The 21,167-nt window shown below is 45.2% G+C and overlaps 1 protein-coding gene across 8 annotated transcripts in view; it reads left to right on the top strand.

Annotated features, from left to right (window-relative positions):
- THAP4 (THAP domain containing 4) overlaps positions 1-20,849 on the top strand; it is a 43,916-nt gene extending 23,067 nt beyond the window's left edge. The window contains exon 5 of one of the 8 annotated variants that reach the window (XM_085311949.1): positions 20,470-20,849. Coding sequence is in view for 4 of the 8 variants with exons in the window: in XM_085311944.1 (XP_085168070.1) it covers positions 8,387-8,506 (120 nt within the window). In the remaining 4 variants the exon portion in view is untranslated. Of the gene's footprint in view, positions 1-6,274; positions 7,180-8,386; positions 8,722-11,847; positions 12,085-20,469 lie in introns of those variants that run through there. The other 7 variants (XM_085311947.1, XM_085311946.1, XM_085311951.1 and 4 more) reach the window with 7 other exon arrangements.
- Positions 20,850-21,167: the final 318 nt, after the last annotated feature.

Here is a 21,167-nt window from a genome sequence, read left to right as displayed (position 1 = left end):
GAGATGAGACCTCAGCAGGGCTGAGTAGAGGGGCAGGATCACCTCCCTCAATCTGCTGGCAGCACTCTGCCTAATGCACCCAAGGAGACCATTGGCTTTCTTGGCCACGAGGGCKYATTACTGGCTCATGGTCAACTTCTCATCCACCAGCACTCCCACATCCTTCTCTGCAGAGCTGCTTTCCAGCAGCTCAGCCCCCAGCTTGTGCTGGTGCCTAGGGTTCTCTCTCCCTAGGTGCAGGACTCCGCACCTGCCCTTGTGGAACCTCAGGAGGTTCCTCTCTGCCCAGCTCGCCAGCATGTCCAGGTCTCTGAATGGCAGCACAGCCCTCAGCTGTATCAGCCACTCCTTCTAGCTTGGTATCATCAGCAAACTTGCTGAGGAGGCACTCTGTCCCTTAGTCCAGGTCACTGATGAAGAAGTTGAACAGGATGGGACCCAGTATGGAGCCTTGTGGGATGCCACTAGCCACAGGCCTCTAACTAGACTCCGCACCACTGATGACAGCCCTCTGATTTCTGCCTTTCAGCCAGTTCTCAAGACACCTCACGGTCCACTTGTCTAACCCACACTTCCTGAGCTTCTCTAGGAGGATGTTAGGGGAGATAGTGTCAAAAGCCTTGCCGAAGTCAAGGTACCGAACGTCCACCGCTCTCCCCTCATCTACCCAGCCAGTCATTCCCTCATAGAAGGCTATCAGATTGGTTCAGCAGGAGTTCCCCTTGGTGAATCCATTCTGGCTACTTCTGATAACCTTCTTTTCCACTGTATGCTTTGAGATGACCTCCAGAATGAGCTGTTCCAATTCAACAAGGATTAATGCCCAGTGCTGCCCCTGGGAAGGAAGAGCCCCTGGCAATGATACAGTCTGGAGACTGGCTGGAGAGCAGCTCTGCTAGAAAGATCCTGCGCATCTTGGTTGAACAGAAGCTGAACGTAAGCAAGCAGTTGTCCTGGCAGCAGAGAGAGCCTACAGCATCCTGGGCTGTATGAACAGTAGCATAGCAAGGTGATCCCAGGGAAGTGATGCCTGTGCTCACTGCTATCTCCTGTAGCATACTGTGCCCAGGTTTGGATTTCCCCAATAGAATATCAGGAGGCCACCAAGATGGCAGAGGTCTGGAGCACATGCCTTGTGAAGAGGGGCTGATGAACTGGAGTTGTGCAGCCTGGAAGAGAGATGACTTCAGAGACCTAATGAAAGCTTGCTAATACCTACAAAGGGTTGTAAGGAAGACAGAGCCAGGCTGTTCACAGTGGCGCATGGCAGGAGGATGAGACAGTAACCACTCATTTCAATTTATGCCCAGATTGGATATTAGGAGAAATTTTTTCCCACGTGGACAGTCAATTAGTAGAACAGCTTGTGCAGTCTCAGCCCTTGGAGCTTTTCAAGACCTTGAGCAACCTGGTTCGTCCTCAGAGCTGACCCTGCATTGAGTAGAGTTTAGATGAGAAACTTCCTGCAGTTCCTTTCAGCCTGAATTATCATATGAAATGGAGTTTGTAAAGCACAGATTTCTAGGGGACACAGTATCTGAGGGGTTCCGCTGTTCCTCAGACATAAAGTCACGGGAAGTAGAGATTCCTCACAATCTGCTCTGACCTAAGGTTCCCTGGAGAGGCTGCTGCTGTTTCTCTCATTAGTAGAAACTTTTCTGTATCACAGAATAGTTTGGGTTGGAAGGGACCTCTGAAGATCAGCTGATCTAACCCCTGTGCTGAACCAGAGTTCGCTCAAGCAGGTTGTCTGGAACCATGAGAACATCTGCTCAGCCCTGGTCAGGCCGCATCTCGAGTACTGCATCCCGTTTTGTGCACCCCAGTACAAGAGAAACATGGAGCTACTGGAGAGAATCCAGCATAGGGCTACCAAGATGATCAGAGGGCTGGAGCATCTGCCCTATGAGGAACGGCTGCGAGAGCTGGGCCTCTTTAGCCTGGGGAAGAGAAGACTGGGCGGGGGGGGGGATCATATCAATGTCTATAAGTACTTGAAGGGAGGGTGTCAAGGGGATGGGGACAAACTCTTTTTCAGTTGTCCCATGTGACAGGACAAGAGGCAGTGGGCAGAAATTGAACCACAGGAAGTTCCGCCTGAACATGACGGGGAATGTCTTCACTGTGAGAGTGACAGAGCACTGGAAGAGGTTGCCCAGAGAGGTTGTGGAGTCTCCTTCTCTGGAGATATTCAGGGCCCGCCTGGATGCAACCCTGTCTAACATGCTGTAGGTGACCCTGCTTGAGCAGGGAGGTTCGACTAGATGATTTCCAGAGGTCCCTTCCAACCTTACTGATTCTGTGATTCTATGTCTAGACGAGCTTTGAATATCTCCGAGGAGGGAGACTCCACAACCTCTCTAGCAATTTGTTCAATATTCAGCAACCTTTGTAATGAAGAAGACATCACAAAATAAATTCTTCTTGTTGCATACAGCACACTGTCACCTATGTAGTACTCTTTTCTTCTGAAGCAGCTAATCTGTACCCCTCTCACAGCAGTAGGCAGCAGAGGTACATCCTGCTTGTTGTAGTGTTTCCTGGTGCTTCATGTTTTCTCACTCTTGAATAAGTATCAGCAGTCTCTACATGTCTCAGGTGTTCATGGTGCTTGCCCTTCGGGGATACCAACAGTCATCCTTTGAATCAAGCTCACTTTTAAGAGAACCATCCCCTTTTATTTTTCTTTGCTTGATAGCAATAATAATATTGATTCCATTTGTTCTTTCAGATTCACCATTCAGATTTTGGTGTGTGATTGGCAGTAGTACTTAGGTAGCCACACTAAACCAGAGTAGGCACTTGCTGCAGTTCATCTACATGTCGTTGCTGTAGCTGCAATAAATCATATTTGGAGAAGGTTGCTGACCAGCAAGCTCAGTGTTTTGACTGAGAGTACCATAAATGTCCAATCAGCAGCACTGTGGAACTAGTACAGGGAGTGCTTCTAGGACAGGTACAGGCAGTTAGTGTTACTTCATTAAATGTGCTAGTGTGAATCCTCAGCAGTTTGAGGATTTGCTGTGTCTCATCCTTTCATGCTCTGGCAAAATCCATGCTTCAGAGCTGTCAGCCACCCTTTGTGTGACTAATGAGTCCATTAGGAGTGAGCCTACTTATTTGTGACCCATGTAACAAATAAAGCTGCATCTCAGAAGGCAGCCAAGGGCCTGGGTAGTTCTCTGCATACCTATTGTGGTAAATGTTCTCTGAGCTAAAGTGTTATCTGGAACTCATTCGTGTGTTTTCTTGGATGAAAGCCTCAAGCTGGTTTTAGAAGTGTTTTAAGAGTACTAAAATAAAAATTATTCACTTTTATATAGATAGATAGATAGATACGAATGGTGCTGAAATGGTGACTTGACCTCTCTGGATAGATACAGAAAGAATGAGTGAGCCACAATACTGGGTGACCAAGTGCAACTCTAAGGATGCAAACAGATGATTATTGGAGTGTGAAGGCCTAATTAAAATTCTGTCAAATCTTCCTTTCTTACCTTTTCCTGTTCACATCCTGTGTTCAGACATATCACTCAGGTTTGTCAAAGCCAGAGGGATCAATTTAGCTTTGAAGAAAAGAGGTTTTTTTAAGCAAACATAACCCTTATTTCTTTTTTAACTGCATCTATTCTAGCATTCATTTTGCAAGGTGTTATGGCAAGCAGAATATGGCCGAGACCAAAGTTTTTGTATGACTTGGTTAGCTCAGTAGCAGAGGTGACCACATTCAAAGTAAAAAGTTGTCTGTCAGAAGATCCTTGGTGTCTTTCGAATTAGAGAAAGTTGGCAAAGCAGATACCTTTCAGTGGGGTATCCAGGGTTTCAGCACAATCATAGAGGAAAAAACTTCTGTAGGTTTAGTGAAGCCATCTCCCTGCATCATATTCCACATTCTCCTGGGCTCTGTGCCACTTCTGCACTGCAAATATTTGAGGAAGAAGGGAAGAAGCAGCTCCCCAAAGCTTCTAAAGGAAATGTTTAGCAGGCAAAGAGTTGGAAGACAGGCACCTTTCAAAGTGCTAAATGGAAGAGTTAAAGTGCAGTTATAGACAGGGCTTATTTGAGTGTCCCTTTTTTGCTGCTTTTGTATAAGATTGAGGACAAAACCCTTGCATTTTAAAGAATATGTGTTGTGATGTTGGAGAACTGTGACCCCTCTGTCCTCCTTCAAGGCTACCACTGATTCACTACAGCAATAATTTCATACAGTCTTAATGGCACAACATGCTTGTAGATATTACAAAGTTACATAACCTTTGTGAAAGGAAATTTTATACCAGGGAAAAGCAAAACTTCGAGGAACTAAGGGAAATCTGCTTCTGCAAGTATGTGCATTCACTGTCTCTGCTTTAACAGAGTTGTACTTAGCTTGCTCAGCTTCTCCTAAAGAGCAGAGGGAGATGACTAATCAAATTTGAACAGTAAAGTTAGAGAGAATAACAAGTTGTTGAACGTAGTAACAAAGGGCACCTTGAGCTATGTGATTTTGAGTACTAGATAACCAGAGATGGCTAAATGCCCCATACTTCTGTATAGGACTTCTTTCTGTCTTTCTCCATAGAAACTTCCTTAAGTACTGCTGTTTTGCCAGCACCTCCAAATCCTTCTGGAGTTCTGTTACAGTTAATGCCCCATGTTGCTAGGAAGCTTCCTGGAATGTTTCTTTGGCCATGGTTTCCTTTTAATTTTCTCTGAAGTGTCATTCAAGCATGATAGTAACTTTTCATTTTTCTTTAGTAGCTTCATTGTGTATGTGCCTGTCCTGATCCTTTGATCTCTGGGGCTAAATTCTATTCAGTTGTCCCATGCGAAAGGACTAGAGGCAATGGGCACAAACTGAACCACAGGAAGTTCCGCCTGAATATGAGGAGGAATGTCTTCACTGTGAGAGTGACAGAGCACTGGAAGAGGTTGCCCAGAGAGGTTGTGGAGTCTCCTTCTCTGGAGATATTCAAAGCCCGCCTGGATGCAACCCTGTCTAACATGCTGTAGGTGACCCTGCTTGAGCAGGGAGGTTCGACTAGATGATTTCCAGAGGTCCCTTCCAACCTTATCCATTCTGTGATTTTGTGATTCTGTAATCTTGGGTCCATGGTCACCCAAAGGGAGCGTGAGGCCAGACAGACCCATTCAAGCTGAGCCCAAACTTCTGATGCTGCCTACACATAACTCTTTCTTAAGTGTTTAAAGCTGTTTTAGTGTCTCCTTTAATTAGACTCTAATTTGGATAAGCCAGAAGTGCCAGCAAAGCTGTAGAGCAGCTGGCCCATGCTTAGCGGGAAAGTATAAGAAGTGTCTCTCATAGACATGTTGTGTGGCAGTGAGTGCAGCAGAGGTTCAGGTATTCTGCTTGCTCCTGTCCCACAGGAGCCAGTTGCTCTGGGTATTACCAGGGAGCTTGTGTATTTTGCATAAGCTGAGACTTGGCAGAGCACTGAGCCCAGTGGGAAGAGCTTCCATTTGCAGAGTCAGCATTGGGCAGGCTGCCATAAAACAACCCACTGTGCATGTAAAAATCCTAGCTATGTTGCCTTGTTTGATCCCATCAGTCACACGTCTTTTCCAACTCTGACTTCTACAGATCTGGGACAATAAATCATCTTGTCTGTTCTCTTATTTGTCATGATTTTCTCCCTTGCTGTTTCATTTCTGATCATGAGATCAGATAAGTTTATGTCCAATATTCATTGCTACTAGCGGTAATAGATCAGAATGGGGCATTCAGAAACCCTGAGCTAAGGTGTATTGTGAAATAATTTCAATACAAGTGCTAAAGATAAGTGTGTTTTATATTCTTTTGATTTGTCTTTTCCTTCTTAGAGTATTTGAGTAAAGCAGATCTCAGAACAGCCAGGCCTTCTCCTCAGCTCTGTTGTCGATTCACTCTCTGTTGGCAATAAATTACTGACAACTATTGGACACACAAGCTCAACTCCAACTGTAGCCAAATTCAGGTGAATTAGCTGAGAATATATTGAGAAGGACAAGTTGCCCCAAAGTGAACAGGAGTGTGGATTGCATGTTTGGCAGGAAATTTGCTGGTGAAAGGAAAGGGATGTGTTGAATGTTGATGCTGAGGGAGGATACACTGTGTGTGTGTAGCAAGAGTAGTGACAATGGACAGGATACTGTTCTAGAGCACATCGACTGGCAATAACTAATGGACACGCCTTTGAGTGACCTTCACTGAAAGTAATATTTTTGCAAAAAATTTCTTTCAATTCACAGTTTAAGTGACTGCAAATTATCTGTACTTGTCAGGTTATCACTTTAGGCTCCTGCTGTCCCCAAGACTTTGTTTCTGTTCATCCCTGGGAGTTGTGTTCACTGTGGCCAGCAGATGGAATCAAGCAACATAAACAGCTCTTTTGGATGATGTGCAGCAAATCTGCATTGAAATAATTTGAAGGGCTAAACTGCTGAGTGTGTGGAGATCTGTTCTTACAGCAGTGGCCATTCAGGGAGCTGCTGTGGACTTAAAAATCATGCAAACGGTTATATCGTCGTTCTCCTACATGGCCTTACAGCTGGAACAGACACTCATTAAGAATGTTATTTTGAAACAAGCACTGAGGCTGAGGTTTTTAAATAATGGGCCTGCTTTTCTATTTTCTCTTCTGGAGAGCTAAGAGCAGATTTATAATGTGTGCTAAACCCAGGACACAGGAATGAACACCATGAACTCTTTGCCAATCTCTCCTCCTTTCTGGAAGCTGTTAAAACCTGGGTTCAGGCATCCACTTGTACAGATCATAAGTTTCCCAGTTCAACAGGGCAGCCATACATTCCGTCTCTTGAATTTCATGTGCAATTTAAACAGGCTTGCAGCCTGCCCAAGTGGAGGGACAGGGAAGTTGTTGCTTGTAGACCTTGTGCCTCCAGATGGATGGCATGCTTTTCACAGCTGCCACTGGGCTGAAACCCCTGCTGGTCTACAGGCATAACAGCAGAGGCTCAACAGGCTAAAGCCCAGTTTTACCATATAGTGTAACCAAAGCCTTATTTTGGCATAGCTTGGTGACTAGGAGAGAGCATTTGTGGTTTTGAAGGCCACCTTGAAAATTTTATCCAGTAGAGGCCATCCTCCTGAGCCTCTAGATGGTCTTGCACTGGGTTACTGATAGTTTCATTCAGCATGGATGTTAGCATGTCTGTACTGAGGAGTCTGCAGAAATAGTACCAGCACCTTTCCTCTCCCAATACAGCCTGCATGGCACCAGGCATAGAACTTTACTAACAAATTTGCCATCACATCCATTAATGTGTGTAATACAGAGACCTGTCATTTGGCTACTCCTCAAAGCCTTATCAGTAAAACCACTCCATCACCCTAAAGAATGTAATAGGGAATATAATTGGGAATATAATATCAAAATAACATAGGAAGCTCTACTAGTTTCTTTTTTTTTTCTTTCATTTTTTCCCTAAATTAAAAATGCTTAAATCTAAGCAAAGATGCTGGGAGATTTTTTCAGGGCTTCTCACCAATATACTGTAGTTTCCAAACTGAGCTTCATGAATTAAATCTAGTTTGTTGCAAACTTATTGCTTGTTATATATAATGTGACTTTGGCTTTGCTTCAAGTGAATTTCTCACTCTTAAGAAGAGATAAACTGCTATGTTAAATGTGATAACGGTTGTAATGGTTCTGCTTGTATATCTGCTCTCCCTCTCCAGTTAGGCCATTAAAACCAGGGGTGCAGACATGCAGATAATCTTTTCCTGGCTTTGAATAACCTTATCATTAGCCACAATCCTCTGTTTCACTGCATGCATTGATAATGTGAATCCTAACTGGAAAGAGCATTTCTTGCCAAGGCTATGATGACAGCAACTTTTCAGTGGGCAGGAGATACTTTGAAATCATAAAAAACTTTTTACACATAGAAGGTCTCTTGTTGTTTATTTCTTTTTGAATGACAGTTGTGTTTGCTCTTTTTCTGCCCTCTATAAATGCATGTAGTCAGCCCTGCTTAAGGGCAAATGTGATTTGTACTTGCTTTATTCCATGTACAATGTTCTTGGGAGTGGGGCCTTAATGTTCAGTAACAGCTGACATTTTGGAAGGGGCTGCCTTCTCTGAGGAGAGAAAACTACTTGTGGCTTACTCATATGTCTCTAGTGGCTATATTCTTTCATCAAGGTTACATTGACAACAAAAGAATACTGTAAGTCTAGTGGAGGAAAGATGTAAAACATAGGTAAGGAATTTAGGTTGTGGATGCTTGCTGTGCTGAAAAAGAAATGAATGGCATCTCCTGGCTGAGGAACTGAAAGCAAAGTATATTCTAGGGAGCCTCATGATGATTTAATTTATCTTTTTAAGTGTCAGATACACCAAACAAAAAAGGCTGTTCACTGGATTTTTTTTTTTTATCTCCTTAGATTACCAGAAAATTCAGACTCAATTCTGATGGGAAACTAGAACAAACTGTCTCCATGGCAACCACTACGCAGCCTATGACTCAACACCTTCACATTACCTACAAAAAGGTGACACCCTAGAGCCGAGAGAGGGCCAGGTTTCCCTGCCAAGGGTGAGGGGCCTGCGCGCTGTGCACTGCAAACAGAAGCAGCTCAGGAACGCAAGACAGCATGGGTGGGAGCTTGGCACCCTGCACTCACACCTAATGCAGAGCTGCCCGTGCTGTTGAGAATGTCACTCAGATGTTTCTGTAATGGTATATATATAAAAAAAAAATAAAAAGCTTTTATTTTTATGGCTGTGTCCTTGAACATGATTACTGAGTGGTCTGTGAATTCCTCTGCTCTGGCAGTGATAGCAGAGGTTCTTACTCAAGCCTTTTACTTAATAAGCTTTGGGGCTGAAAATTCGACCTTCTGGTCCCTTGTGTATAGTCTGAATAATGCCACAAAAGCTGCAGGAACAGGAGCAGATCTGCGTCAGAGCAGTTGATGATGAGAATGTCAGGTCCTGCCTAATGAAACTGAGGCTAAATATTAGGAGAGAGTACCTTGTATTTCAGGACAGAGAGAGCTGTTGTGGGACTTGATCCTACTGCTGCCCTTAAGTTGACTTTAATGGTCTTAGGGTCAGGCCTGGCAAGAATCCCATCCTAGCATAGGATCAGAGAGTCCTGAAGGTAAGGGCTGTACCTTATCAAGCCTAAATGCAGAATGTCACAAAAGTTTGAGTGAAGACCATGAGACAGCAAGCAGCAAGAGACGCTTTAAAAAGCAGGGATTAGTTTCTGTGATTCTTTTTTTCTGACTTGGATTCATGATTCAGCATTTAGTAAAATACATCATCACATTTTTCATGCAGTGAGGGAGATGGAAGATTTAGCAATATTTACTGGTCCATGGGTAGAGCTGTTTTCCAGAGCTAAAGGTCTGAAATATATTTAAAAGGAAATTAAAAATTCCCTTCCAAACTTGCTTGTAAGAGTGGAGGCTCAAATTACTTCTCTTTCTTGTGAGATGATGAGTGAAGCTTCAAGCTGGATTAACTGGTGAGTGGTACGATAGGTCTGGGTGCTGGCCACTGGATCTGAGGGTTCTTTGGTGACAGCTGTCAGCAACTGCAGGAAGCTGGTGCCTGCAATTTAGCATTCAGGTATAAAAGGTACTTGAAATGTCACACTTTCAAGCATGTCCTTAGAGCATATTTGAATCATGTAATGGAAATAGCCTGACAAAAATCAGTATTTATTCATGTTTTAGAATATTGATATTACTTTAGTAAGATTTCTGATGAAGAAATCTGGTTGGTGAATTTTGTCTTTTGAGACAGTTTAGGCCTCATACTTTTCATGTTAGAATGATTTAAGATGAGAGCTAAATTGTGTGCTTAATTTTGCAGCCTAAGTATTTAAAGAAACATTTTTGCAAATGTATTTTGGTTTTGTAAATGTGTTCCTTCATGAACAAGCAAGACAGTTTGATAGTTTTCAGAGTCAAGAGGCTAAAGACCGTCTCAGAACTGAATGCCACTTGTAGTGAAGAGGTTGTTCCAGCTCTGTTTCTTCATCAATTAGAATAAACATAGTCTGCAGTCAGTGTCCTGCCTCTAGAAAAGGCTCTAGAAGTTTAAATTTCTGACAAACTTTCTCATGCCAAACACTATATGGAAATTGTGCCTGAGGATACAAATGTCTAATTTGCACTTGTAGCTTACTTAGTAAGTGGTCCAGGACTCACTTCTGCCAAAGGGTGTGTGTTTGTAAGATTTAAAATGTTCAGGGTTTCAGAAATATCTTCTTAAGCAGGACCCAGTGCTTCACTGAACTTTTCAGTAGTGTTTGTGTGTTTCTAGGCAGTGTAAAATAATGAGGATTGATTAAGAGTATTTTAACAAGTTCAAAGAGATGCCAGTGACTGCAGCTCTACATGAAAGGGGAAGGATGAGGGGAAAGTGGAAAAGTAACTGCTTAGAAACAGTATCCAACTGTTTCTTTTTAAGTAGCAGAACAAAGAGATGACTATTAGAGGAGCTACAGGTTAAAGATGTGAAAATACCACGTGTATTTTCTTACTAAGGGAAGTAGGAATCATCATGATAACCTGTTAAAAAAGATGTGGTATTTAAGAATGTTTTCATATTAGGTTAATTTGATTTATTCCCCATTATTAAATTAGCCGATACTCGGCAAATGAGCATTAACCAAGATTTAATTTTTAGCCACTTCATTTATGCTTAGCTATGTCTTTGATTTTGGTTGGTTAATCTAGGATTGCCTGGCAAATTTCAGTTATTTATGGTTACATGCCAACACACACTCATAACTTGGTTGCCAAGTACAATATTCAAGGGTATTTTAAATTATTTATCCAGATATGTAAGATGCTAGCTCCTCTTCACCGGGCTGCCAATTAATACCAAAGCATTATTTCCAGGAAAAGTTAGAGGAGTCGAACAATTCAACGGGCACTGGGTTATATTCCAAAGCCCCTGTATATGAAGATGAGAATTATAAAGATAGCACAGAGATATCACATGTACAGGCAAAAGACCTGGAGGAAGCAGAACTCTTGAAAAAATATCTGATTGGTAAAGAAGTGATTTTGAATGTTAATGTTGTAGGGATTTTGAATGTTAATGTTGTAGGTGTTTTAACTCTAGACATATCTGTTAAATTATTATTTGCAAGCCAACAAAAATAACCTCAAAGCATTTATGTATAAACAGAATAGAATGGAAATAGAATAGAAACCACCATTCTTTTGGGTTTTGAAGAATGATCATTCATACACTAACAATGAAAAATATTGAAAAAAATCTACTAAAAAGGCATATAGGTAAGTGTTACTAAATTTCATTTTGAAGATGGGAGCTTTTTAAAGCAGCACAAATGATGTGTGTTGTCTAATGAAGTCAGAGGGAGTCAGGGATGACCTTTGGAAATAAGCCCATCTTAATAAGGTAGACTATATAAAGCACTTCATAATGTTGTTGCCCCTAAGGGAAGACAGACAAAAATACATTTTTTTTGTCAGAAATTGCAGCTGTTAAATTTTCTTCAATTACCTTATGTTTGGGTAGTCTCACTGCAGACTATGTTTTATAAATATGAGCATCAACATTTCAAATAAATACTTGGTAAGGTGAAAATGCTTTTTTTATTTATAGAGTAATTTAATATTTAAATTGAGACTGATGCTTTCTAGATAATTTACACATAACTGAACATAGCATAAATATATCTCTTGGGTCATTTCTTCAATGGCCGTCTTTCTCCTTGGCCACTCTGTTCAACTTACTTGTTCCTCCACAGGATTTGGTGTAAACCAGCTTACTCCTGATTGTGTAGGGAGTGATTCAATTGAAGAATCTACTGTCAAATAGCAAGAGTATAGTCTAACAACCAAATCACATTTGTCTGCAGTTGTGCATCTATGCAGGCGAGCAAGAGAGCATGACTTCAGCCTCCAGTTCCATATGGCTTGATCTGACTTAAGATATTCTCCATATGGCTCCCCCACAGCCTGCAGCAGGACATGGACCTCAGACTTGTATCTGCTGCTGCTGGAACAGTAGAGTAGAACCACAGTCTTCCTTTCTCCCCCTCTTCAAGGGTTCCTGTACTCCAAAAGCTCCCAAAGCATGTGAACTGCATATTTTAGCATACTATTAATAAAAACATTTACAGCAAGTTATTCTATGAGCATTTAATATCCAAGAGCTTGGTTTCTTAATGTTTACAGACAAATAAATATCACAGTCTGTTACATATTCTTGCTCTCCAGAGTTTTCCATTCCTTCTGCTATTTTCAGGGGAACATCTGTTTAGAAAAACAAATTCCTTTATTCTCACTCATTTTCAGAGAAGTATGACATTAAAAGCAAAGGAAAGGGAGAGGAGAAGAAGCCTGGGGGCAAAGAAAGTCTCTCCTTTGCCTAGGCCTCCGCTGCAGAGCTGGGATGGAGGGGACACAGGCCAAGCTGGTTGGTGCTGCAGATAAGTAGCTCTGTGTTGGAGCACCTCCGAAGCAAAGAGCAGCAAGGCTCATGGCTCTAGTTCATGCAAAGGAGACTTGCTGCTTGTCTGGCTGAGCCCTTGCATCCTCTCCTATTATTTAATCCTATTTCTACTCATCTTCTTGGTAGCGCACTCCATCTTCTGAGCCTGTATGTGGGAACTGCTGGTGAACTTCAGGTCAGATGAGATGGTGAGGAGGCTAGAGGGGCCTGTGGGAGGATTTTTCCTGGGCATCACCTCCATGGAGTCAGGATCTGACTGTCCATGCTGTGCATGTTTCTATGGGCACCTGAGGAGGTGCTGCACTCCCGCCCATGCTCAGCCAGTGGCAGCAGGCTGTAGTCATGCGGTACCTGCGCAGCCTATCACTGAGCCTCACTGCTGGCTGTTCTCTGGCAGCCCAAGGACAGAGGGCACTCCTGGGCTTGCAGCTCCCAGGGTTTGGCTCCTTCCCACTCTCCCCTTCTCCCATCACTCCTTTTTTATGCTCAGCTTTAATGCTGGGATGAGCAAGGGAACTTTGCAGAAGCCAGATCTGGCTGTAGTGCTCAGTTCCTAAGGGAGGTGCTGTACTGGCAGGCCACATCTATCCCTGTCCTGTACCCCAGTGCTGGAGAAGTATTGCACTCTGCTCTGGTTTGTGGGCAAGAGAAAGATAATCTGGCATTGCAAACTTGGCTGATGTCTGACATTGATCCTTGCGCTCCGTCCTGGGGCTGCCCCATCCCCTTCTACTGGGAGCTGCCTGCCTGCACTGGGACTGCACATGGATGGCCTCCCTCCACTTCCCTCCCAGAAGCTGTAACTGCAGCAGTTTTCATTTTCTCTAGACCTGCCACACTTTCCAAAAACCAGGAGCAGAATAATGCCCAAGACTGAAAGCTGGGGCAGAGGGCAGCAGGGGCATTGCTGAGGATGTAGGAAGGATGCAGCTGCTCAGTCAGATGACCATCCAGACCTGGATGTATTTCCTTCAGCATGGACACACAGAAGATAATGGAAACCCATACGCCATTCTGCTGGAGCTCTTGTCTAAGGATTGCTGTGGGAACATCCCCTCTCCTCCCAAGTATGCACATGCACTGAGTGGATTCACCATACCTGGTGTCTACAGCACTGGGGTGACTTATTTCCCTATGTATCCTTGGACATCCAAGCAAGACAACACCTTCCCCCCAAATGCCCTATGGTGTCAGATGTGATCTTCGTCCCTTTGGCAAAGTCATGCTGATTTTTCCCTTTCAGCTTCAGAATGTCCAACGTATCTGATACCTACCTGACATTTTCAGTCTGCAGAAAGCAGATCCACTTCCAAAACAGCCATAAAGGGGAAATTTGATCCAACAGTTCCTGGAACAACCTATACTTTCAGGTATGGTATGGATGTCTTTCCAGCATGGGAAATGGGCACTAGTTACACTTCAGTACCCACACACTCTACTCGGAAGTTACTGGTGTGATTTTTGCCACAGGTGTGTGATGGAACCAAACTTTCTGGCTAGCACAAGAGCAGCCTGGTCTCCTGAGTCAAGGGTAGGGGTACCTTTGCAGGAACCATTCTGAAGAAAGTTTGGGGAGAGGCTGGATGCTTCTGATGCATTGAGATGGGGGCAGTTTTGCCTTGACTTGGCAATATGCATAAGAACAGCTTTTCAGCTCTTAAGTATTAGCATGGTGTCTGGGAGCTGGCATCAATGTCAGATGTGGTGTAATCCAGATGAGGAGGAGCTTGGAGTAGGAGAGTTTACTGAGGGGTGACATCTCAAAAATGTAGCTTTTGGAGATGAGAAATCTTATAATATTGTCTGTCTCTTGGGAGAATAAATACCTTGATAGGGCTGTTTCCTCCTCTCTCCAAGCCCACAGAGGACCAGTGTTCAGCTTTCTGCAGAGCTGTAGAAACTATCTGTAGAATTGGGGGCAATATCAAAATAAAGCAATTGAGCTCAGCCATTTGCTCCTCCCCAAAACATTACTTCCCCCTTTCCTAGGCTGTTTCATCTGTGGATGTTCTGAGTCTCTCTGCAACTGCTTTTCCCTTTCCCGTTCTACACAAAGTTGCAGAGCCTTCTTTGTTTCAACTTGTTGGCTGAAAAGAAATTAACAACTCCTCCAGAAGTACAAAGCCTAATTGAAAGCCCTTTGAAAAAGACCTCAGCCAAAGAGAAGCCTTCTCTCTGACTTGCATACTGTAGGTAAAAGCCTCTTCTGCTCTTTTAGAGACATCACTATCCTGCCAGATCTGTCACCAAAGGACTTCAACACCAACACTGCTGTCCTGAGACTCTTCCTGTTCCAGCTGTACATCAGCTACCTGATGTCCAGGATCCTCATACAGCTCCAAAACATCTGCGCTGACATGGCAGGGAGAAACATCTGAAGCCCAACCCCTGGCCTCAGCAAAGGCCCTGAGTTATGTGAGACACACAAACCTGATGTGGGGGTTGTGAACAAACTAGCACTGCAAAGCAAAGTTTTTGCAAAGTCCTGGAGTGTTAGTGTTCAGCACAGCAGAGCTGAATGGGTACTTGATAGCAGAGCATAACTAAGTGGGAAGCAGGCCACTGTAACTATGGAAGGCAACATCTTTTCTCCCAGGTCCATCTCTGCAGAAGAAGTGAAGCCATCCTCTGTGCTGGCTATAACCAAGAATGATCTGGTCAGCATGGCACTCACCAACATCCAGTATGAGATAAAGGAAGACTGCACTATGATGACCTACTTTGACTTCCATGAGACTATTCTGTAGGAACTGGCTTGCGTATGCTTTCCTAATGATGGATGAGAGACATATACAGGATTGCAGAGGAGCAGGAAGATTTTGGCCAAGAGAGATCTCTAGAGGTCTCTGGTCAATCCCCTGTGCCATGCTGGCGAGAGCAAGCAGCTCGGGGCTGCGTCCAGGTGAGTCTTGGAGACCTCCTAAAATGAAGATCCACCACCTCTCTAGGCTGTTCTCAGGGAATGCAATGTATGCCTGCTGTCTTCTCTGCAGACCCCTTTTAGTAGCAGATTAGCTCTGATATTTGAAACAGTTCCCTCTTAATCACCCTCTGGAAAATTCTGCCTCATCCCTAACACAGGCCTGAAAGAAACTTCGCAGGCCTGAAAGAAACCTTGCAGGCCTCGTGCCAGCAAAAATACTGCAGTCATTGCAGGGATGAGTCCACCAGATTAATGACATGAAAGACAAAGGTTGCTCTGCAGAGAGTCCATGCCAAGTGCCAATGCGTCACCATGGCATAAATCACTGCTGCTGGCAGGATTTTGCTGCAGAGCCCTCTGCATCCTGGGCAGCAGGACCAGGATGACTACAGAGGCTCAGGCAGACTGACATGGCCAGGGAGCAGCAACAGTCAGCAGCGTGTCAAGGAGGAGGAGGAAGAGGAAGTCCAGGCACCCCCTCGCTGTAGAGCTGCCCTCAGCACCCGGCTCCACGAGCCACCAGCACCATGCGGCCGCACCAGCCCTGCTCCCCACAGACCACATACATGTCAGCAGCAGGGATACAGGGTGCCATGGGCTTTCCATGGACTTGGCAGGTTTATTTTCCTTGCTGCTAATCGCTGCAGCAGTTGCAGTGAAACTCAGCAGCATAAGCTAGTTAAACCATAAACCTGAGTGTGCAGTCACACTGACTCCCCTTTTCACCCTGCTCAAGCAGCAGCAGTAATAGTGAATTAGATTCCTTCTAAAAGCTTTTCAGGTTGCTAATGCATTAGAAAATGGCTTTGGGTACTCAGCCCTCAGGCCTTGAGATTAATCAATACTTTTAGTCCTGTTTTATATTGAAAGATCATCCTGAAACTGGGACTGTGCTTCAAAAGTTGTTCCTTTTAAAAACTGATTTTTTGGTAACGTATTTCTTTTCTAGTTTTAACACCTCTGAAGATGAGACAAAGTCCCAGCAGTCATCCCTGAAGGGTTTGATGATGACTGCTGGGTAACCTCTTCAAGGACCCCACATCTTCTCAGCAAAGGAAGGTGGCACAGAGCTGCATGAGCCTGGCTGCGCTCGCCCTCTGTGCCCAGGGGGATGCAGCCACACCGGCAAGCAGAGCAACAGCTCTGAAGTGGAGCCAAAGGATGTAGGTCAAACCATTTGCAAGCAAAGCAGGTGCTAATGAAATGACATGGCCTGTCCTCTGCCTGCCATCAAGGCAAAACCAGCTCCTTCAGATGCCTTGAACCATGAGCTGCCCACCCAGATTGGCCAGGCAGGCTGCTGAGGGACGCATTACAAATATCTCGTGTCCCAGCAAGGTTGGAGATAAAGCTTTAAGCCCTGCAATCAGATTCTGAAGTCTTAGTTTTTCTGATGAGCTTGGTTAAGGTGCCCCCGCCTCCCAGTCCTCATTACCTTCTCTTCTCTAGGCTGAATAACCCCATCACTTCCATCCTCCATTTGTACATCATGTGCTCTATCCCTTGAGCATCTCAGCAGCCTCTGCTTGACTTGCTTGACTAGTACTCAATATGGTCCCACAAAATACTGAATGGAGGGGAAAACCTCCCAGAGCACTGACATGTGTCTTTGCTGCTGACTTCTGTCCACCAGCATTGTAGTCCCTGTCCAGCTCTCATCATCAATTTGACTGTAAGGATACTGTGTCAAAGGGTTCACCAAAGGCAAAGTGAACAACAGCAGCTTTGTCTGCACAGCTAGTCAGCCCTCATAGAGGTCAATCACTTTGGTTAGGCACCGTTTGCTCTTAGTCAGTTCATGCTGGCTGTTCCCAGGACTCAATTTGTCCTTGGAAATGGCTTCCAAGAGGATTTTCTCAGTCTCCTTCTCTGGAGATATTCAGAACCCGTCTGGACACGATCTTGTTTAACATGCCCTAGGTGACCCTGCTTGAGCAGGGCAGGGTTGGACTAGATGATCTCTGGAGGTCCCTTCCAACCCTAATCATTCTGTGATTCTGGGTTGCTGGAGAGCTCATAAAAGATATTTGGGGCCTGGCAGCTGTGTGGAAGGTACAAGGCCAAGTTAAGCAGATGGTTGGAGGCCTGGTGGGATACAGTTCTCCCTACTGGGTGTAAAAAGAGTCCCACCAACCCATTCCAACAGATCCATTGTCCTCAAGCAAGGGCAGAGGAAGTGTGGTAGATCAGAGCAGATTGGGGCTGGGTTATCGCTCCCACTTGGAATTGGGATGGGACCCCCATGTTCTTGCTGAATCTGTTTGAGGCTGTGGGTTTTCCCTAAAACTACCCGTCTGCAGGGAGCAGGGGAGGCTGGGGGAGGGGGGGGTGTAGAGCTATAGGGATCCAGCTCTTGGGTGCCAGAGCCAGGGTGCAGCCTTGTTGTTCTTGCTGCTAGGAATCGTTCAGTGTGAATGAGCAGAAATACATTATAGAAGAGGCCAAGTCAGTGAACAGTGTTTCCCAGATGCTGGCCACTGTGAAAGTGGCTGCAGGGTTCCTGGCTGTGAGTGGCAGTGACATGAAGGGGCTGCTATCTGAATATGTCAGGCAGAAGCTGAAAATGTATGCTGGTGCAAAGCAGTTCTGAGACATGCCAGTACGTGAAGGACTGTTCAGAACACGAAGAAAAGGGATCACACGTGTTTTTCCCACCAGCCATTCCTGGCACTTTGGGCAGGGCTTTGCTTCTCCTGCAGCTCCAACAACCTTCTTGTCATCCGAGGATCTTGGTTTTAATGCAGAGCTTTTCACAAAGGGTGTCTGGCCTCTTTCTTTGTCAGAGAGAAGAGGTCCAAGGCTGAGTCAGAGAATGGGAATCAGGATGGGTTTAAATGCTATGCTGGATGGTGCATGATCTGCATGCTGTGTCCATCAAACTCTTGGAGACACCTTGAACACTCCCCACTCTGTGGGGCAGCCACATTCTACCCATGATCTTAGATGCCAGGGGTTCATAGATGTTGTCACAATCCAAATCTCTGACCCTGGGTTTCAAAATGGTTTCGTGATATCCCATGGAAAAATAAAGGTGAAGTCAACACCAAGTGACTTATAAATCCAATTAAACCTGTTTACTGACTATACAAGGGGAGTGACTAATGGTTAAGGAGTGCAATCCTAACTATTTTATACCGTATGTTATACTACACAAGCAAAACGGAACTTTCTCTACCATACGTTATCAGTGAATTAGAGAAGTCTGAAGAAAAGGGGAAAAGGAAAGGAAGAGAAAATAGGGAAGAAAGAGATCACTACCATAGGTTCTAGGAATGTCTTGTCCCATGTTGTCCCTGATTCGAGGTTCCTGGATAGTGGGCCAGCAGTTACCTGCCTTATCTTGCACCTTTTATAGATTTTCTTTTTCCAAGATCCTCCCATCTGGTGGAGTTTCGTCAGAAAGTTTGAGCAGGTGTACTGCATCATTCAGAAAGTTCTCGAAAGGGGTCTGGGAGTGTAGAGGGTCTTGGTGGTCGACTTGTCCTCTTTATTGCCATGACTGTGGTATGACCTTTCTGTGCACATGCACCCTTAATCTTTAGTCAGAATGGGGGAGTTAATGCAGGAGACAGCACTGTCTTGTTTACACAAGGTTTGCCATCTCCCACCACTTCCCAGCTATGAAAACAGCTTGTTTAAGGCATACCTCATATATCACATCCATGATGGATGTGCTTACCTGGATGCTTGAACTGGGCTATTTGGGTACAGCCACTGGAGCAGGTTCATGGCCCAAAGCTCCTCCTTCAGGACATGCTTGAGTCCAGACCAGACCTTTCTGAGGTGAATATGTGCCCTCTGTGTTCCTCTCAGCCAGGTGGTGCCCAGCCCCCAGCTGAAGCATGTACTGTCACTGTAGCAAGTCCTGGTGACTCATAGATCCATGCTGTTGGTACAGCTGTTGGCTGTTGGTGAGAGAGACAAGGTTGGAGGAGACATGATTTTTCCCCTGAGAGAAGAGAAACCTGTGTTGCTGCAGCTTTTTGACATCCCTGTCTTATCCTTTCCCTGAGTAGAAACAATGGTAAAGATACTCCTCTGGCTGTACAGTCAAGCCTGGATCATGTCAGTAACTGTCTGGTGGCCCCAACATCAGATTCAGGGACACAAAAGGATTGTGGCTCTGCCTCCTTTGTCACATATCACCTCCGGATGTCCTTGGCAGGGAGTTGCAGGGCCTCCCTCTTGCTGGTGGTTTTAGCAGGATCCCTTCTGTCCGGTACCCAAGCAGTATCAGGGGAAGTTGGATGTGGTGAAGGCAAAAAAACAGCTGTCACACTATCCAACAACAATCTGGATCTCCTCTTCACAGAGCTCCACGAGATGAGCGGCAGTAGCTGACTTTGCGCTGCAGTGGGGGTAGGCACAGTCTCTCCTGCTCACCCTGAGGGTGGATCCTACGCTTCATGCCACCTTCTAAAAAGAGAGTTCTGGAAGCCTGGCAGAGAACAGGGCCAAGCCTTCTTCTAGCAGTCACACTGACCACTGGGTCTTCATGATGTCTGGAAAAAGAGTTAGGAAGAAAACACAGTGGGAACCTCCTCACCTTCAGTCCTTTATGGTCCTGGGCCATCTCTTGGGGCTGCCAGAGAGTTGTCAGAAATCACAGCTTCTTGAGAGGATTTGACTGGAGACGGACCTTTGGAGGTCTCTGGTCCAAGCCCTGCTTCAGGCAGGTTGCTCAAGGCCTTATCTGGTTATGTGTTGCGTGTCTCTGAGGATGGAGTTCCACTGGCTCCCAAAGCTGTCCCAGGGCTGCATCACCCTTGATGGGAGGAAATTTGATATTTTTCATAATGTTACAAGAGTCAGCACTTATACCCAGCCATCAGTTGTCCCTGTTGATTCCTAGTAACACTGGAGATACTCCAGGGAGGCCTCTAACACCAGACTTTGGGGCTCCTAGAGGTCCTGTGGATTAAGTCTTTTCAGGAGGCCTGAATGTTGGCCACCATTTACCAATAGCGCTGGCCACCATTGAGGGCCTTTACCAACCGTGTAGACCACTACTGAGGGCCAATACTGGCCATCATTCGCTGATGGGGTATTCAGACATGCTACCCACTGCTACTTGCTCACTCCCATGCTTTACTTCACCCACAGGTTCAAGGAGACCTTTGTGTCATTTCTGGAAGCTGGCCGAGTCAATGCTGACTCCATTGCTAGCCTGATGGGTGTGCTGAGCCCTGATCTTCTCCCTGAGGACATCTTCTCTGGAAGATGGCTGCAAAGACCTGCCAACTGGACATCCCTGCCTGTTGCCAGCAGAGACCAGTTGTCATTAGCACCCCCTCACAATGACCCCACTGGTGGCTTTTCCCCACAGGGCATGGAGGAAGTGACTTTGATATACACTCTCCTCCTTAATTTTGGCTGTGGGGGCAATAAATGAGCTGTGCATGGGCTCCTGGAGCAGTGCTAACCTCTGCACCTTACTGCCTCCCTGGGAATCCAGATATCCTTCTCCTTGCCATGAAGGGAATACCTAGAATCATACTCTGCTCCAACCCATATCTGCTGCCTCCTCAGTTAACTCAGGCATCCTGTTCCCCTTTGTTACTGCCAAACCATGCAGGCAAACAAGGCATCTGGGAGCACCCTCTGCCCCCAGGGTCATGTTTCCTCCAGAGTATTGCTACACCTCTCTGCCCCTAATATCTCCAGCTCAACAGACACCTGAGAAGCTGAAGCCCCTGTCCTTAGGACCATAAAGGAGATGTCTCCATGGGGAGAGAGGATATGTAAGTATGCAGAGGGTTCACTCCATTTGTGTGTGTGAGGGGGCATAGCCTGAGTTCCCT

Source organism: Rhea americana, unplaced genomic scaffold, assembly GCF_003343005.1.
Source record: "Rhea americana isolate MKP2758 unplaced genomic scaffold, rheAme1 scaffold_352, whole genome shotgun sequence".
NCBI classification, from domain to species: domain Eukaryota; kingdom Metazoa; phylum Chordata; class Aves; order Rheiformes; family Rheidae; genus Rhea; species Rhea americana.
This window is presented reverse-complemented; position numbering and strand designations above follow the sequence as displayed.